This window comes from Coffea arabica, chromosome 2e, assembly GCF_036785885.1.
Source record: "Coffea arabica cultivar ET-39 chromosome 2e, Coffea Arabica ET-39 HiFi, whole genome shotgun sequence".
NCBI lineage: Eukaryota > Viridiplantae > Streptophyta > Magnoliopsida > Gentianales > Rubiaceae > Coffea > Coffea arabica.
Window position 1 is genome coordinate 71,164,275 of NC_092313.1, and position 9,424 is coordinate 71,173,698.

The following is a 9,424-nucleotide window of genomic DNA, read 5'->3' on the forward strand; positions in this document are numbered from 1 at the left end:
AAAAATCATAACTTTTACCAATACTCTAATCAAAATTTAAATTTTAAAAACACTCAAAAAAACATTTCAAAGAATACTTAGGAGGTGCTTGGTTCAAGTTTAAGAATTAGAATTGTAATTTAGATCATATTTAAAAAAATATAGTATGGGTTTTGGTGGAAAAATATTTTATACAATATATAAAGGGGGAGTGTCACTATATGTAAACATACTGTGTCAGTCACTTTTTAAAATTTGTAATATACCCTTAATTATAAGGACAAATTTGTACCAATAATTTCAAAAAAAAAATCTCCATAATTAGCAAGAATCAAAAAGTAGTTATCAGTTCAATTGTTCACTCACTATAACTTTCTTTCACCAACTCTTAATGCCCATGTATTTTACTCCACTTCTATTATCTTTCTACATGATCACCTGCATGATAATCGAATTTGACCCATAAAAAAACTCTTTACTCTTTAAAGGGATAATTTTGATAAATATATTTTTGTAGACTGCACACATGATAGAGTGTGTCATGAGCACTAGTTACAATAACATTTGCTCGGTAAACATTTGTAAGGAATGGGTATTACATTAATTTATTATATTAACTAACCATTTTTCTTATGCCCCTCTCTTTTCCCTTTCAACTACCAATTTCCCAATCAGCAACTGCTGCAATTCAATAGTGATTTGACTGCCTATTTTGCAATCACCGGTGGAATTAGAGGTGGCAGAAAAGCCCAAAATTCAACGATCCCCCCAACCCGTCCATTAATTTTAAAAGATGGGTTGGATCGGTTGGATTATGGGTTTTGTTAGGTTGGAAAAGAAAAATCTAACTTATTCATTTGGCGAGTTGGATTTTTTATTTGGATACCCAATACCCAACTTACTTAAAAGTAATTCAAAATAATAAATACAAGATTCAATATACATATGCCCAATTTTGGGCATGTGTTAATTATTTATTGACCAATTTATATTCAAAATTCTCATATATATGTTTTCAATTAATTTTTTAAATTTTTATTTAAAAGAAAAAAGAAACTTAAAATAAAAACTCATGCTTATTTTACCTTTACAACAATAGTTAAAATTTCTCAAGTTTTATAATAATTTATTATATCTTTTAAGAGTATGTTGTTTTCCTCCCCTTTTTATATATATTTTTTTGTGATTGTTCTCAAGTTGTTACTTGCTTCTATTTGTTAATATTTTGTGTACGTAGAATAGTGTTTTAAATTTGTTCTAATTACATTTTTTTTTACTTTTCCCTAACTTGTTTTATTTCATTGATAATAATTCCTTATCAATATTATAATACAACAAATTATATGTCTCTTACTGACATTTTCAAGTAGAATATAATCTAGCATTCAATAATTTAAATATAGAGAATATTACAACTTACAATAAAGCATATATGAATAGTAAAAGTGTTGATAAGTTGTGACAAAAATAAGTTTCAATCAATTAGTAGTATTAAAATTTAAATATACAATTTATTATCTAAAATTCACAATACAAGCAATATAAAATATTATTCTATTTATGATGTGTTTCTAAGGAGTTTAAAAAGTGAGTATGTGTTTGTGTGTGTGAAAATACATTTATGTACATGAAAATGTGTTTATGTGTGTAAAAAAAAATTTTGTGTGAAAGAAAGTTTATGTATCAAAATGTATTAATTAATATGTTAGGTCATGGGTTTGGGATGGTCCAATATGACTCAACTCAAAATCAATCCAATCTATAATTGAGCTAGTTGGATATAACTCATTTAAATAAAAATCCAATATCAACCCATCGAAAACCCGTCCAACCCACCTAATTGCAAGGTGCAGGTGGAATATGACCATTCATTACGATCTAATTTGTTGTTTTCATTCAATCAAAAACCTAACCCATGTTACCTCATCTCTCGCTTCTCCTTTGTTGCCTAGTTCAGCAGCAATATTTCTTTAAATTTGTCCCTTCCCAGCATACTTGTCAAGAGCTAATTTTCGAATTCCTCCATAGTCTTCGCTCCAAAGCCGTCTCCTCTAGGTGAAGAAAGGACAAGGGTGCAAATTTGCCATGGCGAATAAGAGGGAGGAGGAAGCCCAATCAAAGAAACAGCGTATTAGCAGTAGTGGTCATTTTATAGGAAGAGAGGAAGGAAAGTTTGACGGTGGTGAAGAAAAAGTGGGGAGATAAATTTGCTATAAGGAGGAGGAGGAGGAAGATGATTGACATCGAGTAAACTTGATGTCAAATTGGTCATTTGGCAGGCAACAAGGACGAAGGGATAGAAGTGAAAGAGAGAAGTTTTGAAGGCACAATTAAAAAAATTAAACAAATTAGAATTGGAATCAAATTTGGGGATTAACAAACCTCTCAATTTAGTGGCTAATTCCTTCGATTGTTGCCTAAAAAATAAAAAATTGGAAGAATATTGTTCTGACATGAATATTGTACGAAACTATGTCTGTCGGATTTAGCTAGCCTGACAGGAAAGATTTTTTTTTTAAAAAAAAAAAATGCTGAGCTGCAGGGCTTAGTTAGCTCGGCAGCAAAGAATTTTTTTTTTTTTTTTTTTAATAATGCTGGGTTGCCCGGCTACCAAGCTGAATTTTTTTAAAAAATATGTTGGCCTTTGACTATTTTTAAAGGAGCAGCGAATACTAATGGAAATGTGACCAGTGGCTTTGTGGATAAGGCTCTTGGGCCTTCATTAATGGGCTTGGCTGGCATGGTTATAATGGTAGTGGTGCTAAAGTAAGCTTAATAAATAATGGGCTTGTCTTTCCCATTTGTTGCAAGTGAATTTGCTGAAGCCACATCATGTCTACATTAGGAGTTCTCTTTCCAGAAGGGGTCGAGAAATCTAAGATAGCATTGGAAATTGCTCATGTGTGCATACGAAGCGGCCGAGAAGTTCTAGTTTCTGTTAAGGTTCCGCACATTTTCTTAGAACGTTTGTCCTCCTTTTGACTAAATTTGATGAGCATCTTTGGGTTAGAGAACTTTTGTTTTGTTAATTCTCAGAGGTTGATATGGCTTTTGTTTTGTTAAGGCCATCTGTACGCGATAAAATTTTCCATTGTCTACACCATCATTCAAAAAAAAAAAAAAAAAAAAAAATTCTTTTAGCCCGACAGGTATAGTCTCATATCATATCCATGTCAAAATAATATTCTTCTGATTTTTTATTTTTTGGGCAATAATCAAGGAATTAGCCCAATTTAGTCAGGAGCTGAGAGTTGCTACATTTTTAGAAATCATTCTAAAATCTTAAATCCAAACACCGACAAATGACTTTTATTCCAAATCCTGATTCCATACCTTGGAACCAAGCAGCCCCTTAATTTGTAATGACTATTTACGGTGGAAAGTTTTTCAAATACAAGAGTAAATATTATATATACTGACGGTATATAAACTATCATCGTTGAATTCATGGTACATGTACATAAGTTGGGAGTTTAAATTCAAAAATTGCATAGTTTTCATTTATCTAATACTGAAAATTAATCCATACTACAATGTAGTTTTTTAAAAGTGCCACAAAAAACATTTAATTCATAAGTACCCATTTTGTATTTTTAAACACAAAAATTATTTTAAAAGCATTAGTGATGAGCATGTGCTAAAAGTGTGCTATACTTCTAAATTTTTAAAATAATACTTACCAAATACTTAAAAGAAAGTGCTTTCATCATCCAAAATAAAAATTATTTGAGATAATTTTGTGAAAAAGTACTGTGATATTTTTTTGATATGATATATGTGAGATAAAAAGGTGATGAAAAATGTGTTGATGATGCAAGCAAATCAGTGTGTGTAAATAAGGTGTAAATAAAGTGAAATAATTGACATCCAAACACACTCCTTGTTTTGCAAAAGTAACATAATCCCAAGCACCAAATGGTACATTACTAATATAAGATTTAGGCTTCAATAATGTCAATTATTCATGCAATATATCAATTAAATATTTAACACAATTATGTGTACTATGCAATGCAACTTCTCACACATTAAAATAACAAATGTCAAGACAACAACACAACGTGCAATAACGGGATAAAATTTGAAAATGCATTAGAAATTCTGCTCTATAGACTCATCCAATTTGAAATCTATTCAATTTCCACCATCAAATTTCTACAAATCACAGGTAATTACAGATCACACTGCTTGTCGGGTCATCTCATTTCCCAAGTATTTATGAGATACCACAGTAGTTGCAACACATGGGGTATCTTTCACAATTCGATCTGGTCTAAGATGATTTTTTGTGTTATAGGCTCGATACACGGATGTACTTGGATACAGACATGTACACTTCTTTTTTTTTTTTTCTGTAAGTCCCACATATTTGTATTTTGATACATTTATAAATCTGGTTTATAACAGACCTTTCCAACCAAAATTTTAGCAGTGACATGCACTTGCAAATTTATTGAAGTATGCAATTGGGTTAGGCTTCCCTTTAATTGAAAAATTAAGGGTAAATTACAACCTCAAAAAATAGTGAAAATTACAAATAATGATTTGGATGAGGTTGATGTTTAGATGAATGTGATTGATTGCTGACGCAATTTTTTAATAAGTGACAAAATTTATGATATAATTTTTGTTATTTATTATCTTAATGAGTTAATTTTATATACATTGATAGTGTAGACACAATCACGGATACACAAAATTTAGATTTCAAAATCAAATTCGAATTATGTGTAACGTATTTAATGGTAAAAGTGTGTACACTGTCAGTACAATCTTGTTTGGATTGCTATTTGTTAGAGTTTTTGTAGAAAAATATATTATAATAATTTAATATATGTGAGTTAAAAAGATAATTGAAAGATGCGCCCATGGAAAATGTAGAAATTTTTTAGGTAAATACCTTTCCAAACAAGTTAACGTACATATCTCATTTAATCTATAAAAATATAAAAGAATTTTAATGCTAATTTGTTCCACACCGATTTGGACTATGGACTATAGCAGAATTGACCAAATTCTTTGTCCTTCCTTAATTCCATATTGGCTTGAAAAATCATCTCGGAACCAAAGTTCAGTGGTTACCAAAAAAGGACTAAATCCCTCTTTGACTTGTAGATCGAAGGTTTGAACCCTACCTGCAGTGAAAAAAATCGATAGGAGGTGTCAGGGTACCATTTTGTTTTAGTTAGATTCTCATACCTATTACCATCTTATGCATAGCTTTTTTAGATTTCCTCCCTCCAAATTAGGTTATAGAAATGTTATTGTTATCATAAAAAAAATGAAAAATCGTCTCGAGCACCATAACATGCCTAATCTGACCTTTTGGTATTCCCGCTTTCCTTTCTACTCTACAACTTGAAGTCAATCTTGTACTGCCAAATAGAGAAATTTTCTTGCTGTTGCTCAACACTCATTTGCAACACACGCTTTGATGCCAAGCCGGTACCCCTTTTTGAATTAGCACAAAGCATTGAAAATTGCTTCCAGGAAGTGCGAGCATGCATGGCTAGATTGGTTTGACTTTGATCACTTGCTCCAAAAAAGAGAAACTAGGCTGTAAATTCTCAAGAGTATGATAGTAAAATAGATGTTACACACAATACTTCTTTTCTCCTACCAAAAGATGTGGATGCTCATATCAAATCACTCGGACGCACTCAAATAAATTGCTAGCAACTCTAAAATTGTAAGCTCTGCCATCAAATTGAGATCTTGAATCGTTTTAGAACATCTTAGTGCAAATGATAGTGATAATTTGATGAAAAATGACGAAGTTTGTAATGCATGACTATGAGATTGAAGTGTAAATATAAGATGAGAAAACGTCTCAACCCCTCGTTCTCCTAATTTTTAGGACTCCATTAATTTGATAGACGCATGCCCTTAATTTTGTTGTCAAAATCTATTGTAATTTTCACATTTCTTAAACACACTTTAGCTAACACAGGTGCATGATAAGTATCATTATGCATGGTGGTGTCATGCCTCAGATAGGTTTTTTTTTTTTTTTTTTTTTGGTAAAAGAAAAGTTTATGTGGGTTGTGCTTCGATCACCACTATAAATCAGAGCAATGTTATCGGACCATACGTTGAAATTTTTACAAATTATCCATCAACACAATTCTCACATTAGTAACGAGATTCAAATATACAACCTTTCGTAAGCAAAATGATCCATTCTTACTAAATATTCAGTTTAGTAAAACTGAGGTCTAGAAAGTAAAATATGAAATCTGGAGTTGCTTTCATTTGATTTCTTCATATTTATCTAAACCTTCACATCAATATAGTTATTTTATTATTTATCTTTTTCCTAAAATATGCATACATATAAAGTGTGCCTCTCACCGACTGCTAGATATTGAATATATGCAAAATATATTATTTATATATATTAATATTGTTAACAAATTAGTTAACATAATGCAATTGTACATTCAATGATGTTACTCTTTTTTATATGCAAAAAAATTGTTCCTACTATTCTTCTTTTATTTTTTTTTTCAAAATTCGAATGCATGGTCAAATAAGCAAGTTGTACTAAATTGGGAATCGACATTGGCGGCGTAGGAAGCAGTTTAACACGGAATACATAAGCGCCAACTGTTTCTGAGAGGCAGAGCTTGCGAAATCCGCCTTGGCCTTCTCTTTCTTCCCATTTCCCGCTGTATAAAAATGCTCACCAAACCAGAGATTCCCAATTCTCAACAGCCAGATTAGCCATCTCTTGTTCAACAACAGAAGGGAAGACATGGCTGTTGCTGACTCTAAAACTGCCACTAAATCCTCCTTTGAATCCATCAGAGAATGGGTTGTCGAGCACAAGCTTCGTACTGTTGGTAATTCTAGTACCATTTTCCCTTCTTTGTTTCTTTTTCGCTTCATTTCTCTGGTGGGTTTTCCTTTTTCTTTTTCCCCTTTTTATTAATGCTTGTTTTGAATTGGGTGAAAAGGGTGCTTGTGGTTGAGTGGAATTGGAGGATCCATCGCTTACAATTGGTCTCAACCGGCCATGAAAACCAGCGTCAAGATCATTCACGCTAGGTACCACATTAATCTTTCTTCGTCCTTTTTATTTGATTACCTTTTTCTCTCTTGAAGATCTATTTAACTATAGTATTTTTATCTTGTTCTTGAACATTCTTGTGCACTTTTTGGATTAAATTCTCTGTTCAGGATTTGAGCAAATTGGTTGAGATGGGTAGATTTGGGAGGAGGGCCCTTTTCATGTGCTTTTTAACCCGATCTTTTTTCCTTTTCTTTTTCTGGAGAATTAGGCATTGTGATTTTGTTGGCATATTTGAATACAATTTGATCTCACTTTACGTAGCCCTGCATAAAGATTGTATCGTTTTGCGTGCTACTAGATTATTTAGTGCCATTAGCTGATCATAATATCTAGATCATGTTTTCCTTGCTTGATGAAATTGATGGGATAGGAAAGGTTTGGGATTTATATGCTCAGAATTTATAATATGGAAGGTAATTTACGCAGTGTGCCTACAAGAACATGTTAATTGTTGCTCATGATATCTTCTGGCTTTTAAGTACTTTAGATAATTAGTTTAACCAGGCAGTGTTTTTAAATTCAAGATGCTAAGAAACAAAGTAGTTGTTGGATTGCACCATTTATTAGACTGAGATAAACAGAGGCCGATTATTTAAGTATTGTAAAATTAGTTGTTGAAGAATATAAAAGCTTGCATCTTTAATCCATGTCTGTGGGCTCATTGTAGTCATTTATGTGGACATTTTACCCTGCAAATCCATCTACCCCTATTTGGCTAAATAGCCGTCATCACATTAACAAAAGCCTCTGCTTCTACCTAGTAAATTGCATAAGCTATATTGCAGTATCCTTGAGAAGCGAATAGTATGGTTTGCCATTTTAACGTACTTTTTTTAACCAACTGCTACACATTTCATGCATGAAACATGCAACAGATACTGACTTTGGTTTGATGCAAAAAGCATGTTTGATGTCTTTGAGATCTACTGTGTGAAATAACTTGAGAAAATGTGAGCAAAGAAATAATTTTTACACTTTGATTGCATATCCTATGTACATTTGACATATATAAGCAAACATCTTGAAAATGATGCAAGCACGTGTAAAATAGCTAATTAACTTGGCATCGTAGTTTTCTTGAGTGGTGGTGGGTGATTAGACTGTGTCTGGAGAATTGGAGAATGAAGTGAAATGTGAAATGAGATAAAGTGCAGAGACTGAAGTGTATTGGGGATGTGAAATTAAAGAGTTTGAACTGTGCCTTTTTCTCTACCAGCAATGGCATATGCAATGGTAGAAAAGATGTCCTTGAGCAGGATCAGCTGCAGAGGGAGACAGAGAAGCGGAAATTTTGTTGGTTTAAGTTAATCCCATAAGTGATAGTGGAAAGGTGAGGATGTCTTAAGGTATCTGGGTATAGTTGCCTTTTTCTATAGTTGTAAATGATGCAATCGAGGATTGGGACATATAGAGTTAAAGATTACAGTGAAGTGAGGAATGGCACAAAGTGTAATACAGAAAATTTTTTGGAGACTGGAATTTGACTTGGTGACCTTAGGGTTTGTGGATATCTTCCATCTGGTTGTCGTGGTTTTGTAAGGGAAGATGGTGATTAAGGGGCGTGTTTGCAGGTTTTAGTGAAGGTATTGTTGAGTCACAGGTAGTAAGTTTGGTCTTGGAATCTGAGATCAAAGAAAAGAAGTGGATGGTTTTTGTACTTGTAGGTTAAGGAAGTTAAAGATATTTTGTAGTGTTAAACCAATTGCTTTGGATGCTGACTCTTGTCAAATTAACGTAGCTTGACGTACTGAAACTATTCCGTCTGATTTCTTCAAACTACTATGTGTAAATGGTATGGTTGTCTATCTGAACTAGTTTCATTTTGGGGATTGTCTTTTAAACAAACTTGTTTCTAACTCATTCTATTTTCCATGGGAAGACATGCTAAGCACATGGTAGACACTGTTAAATGATATTGTACTAAGAATATGCACACTGGATTTTTTTCTTCAGGAACCTCTACTCTACCTTTTCGTTTTTGCTTTTGTAATATTCACAATCGCCCCAAAACGTTATCCTTGTTTTACTTCAGGTTGCATGCCCAAGCTCTGACATTGGCTGCACTGGCTGGAGCTGCCGTTGTTGAATACTATGACCACAAAACAGGGAAAACACAAGATCGATATCCCAAATTTCTTCCGCTGGATACGTACTCACAAAAGGACTGAAGAATTAACCTACATGTGTAATTTTGAAGAGGGGTACATCAAACTCATTATGATTCCAAAATTGTGAGTTTTGACTGAAAACGTTCTTGTATTTCTATATGCTACGGTTTTGCTGATTGATCTGTGATGTAAAAATGTGCCGCCACTGGTGCATCTCGTGATTATTCATCGATAACAAGGCATTATTTGGTCCTTTTTTTATCAA

At 32.8% G+C, this 9,424-nt stretch overlaps 1 protein-coding gene across 1 annotated transcript; it reads left to right on the forward strand.

The window, feature by feature from the left end:
• Nucleotides 1-6,529: 6,529 nt before the first annotated feature.
• LOC113732889 (uncharacterized) lies at nt 6,530-9,424 on the forward strand. Its single transcript, XM_027258910.2, has 3 exons — nt 6,530-6,821; nt 6,936-7,026; nt 9,084-9,424. Exons 1-3 carry the CDS (start codon nt 6,734-6,736, stop codon nt 9,217-9,219), a joined length of 315 nt encoding a protein of 104 aa, XP_027114711.1. The 5' UTR covers nt 6,530-6,733; the 3' UTR covers nt 9,220-9,424.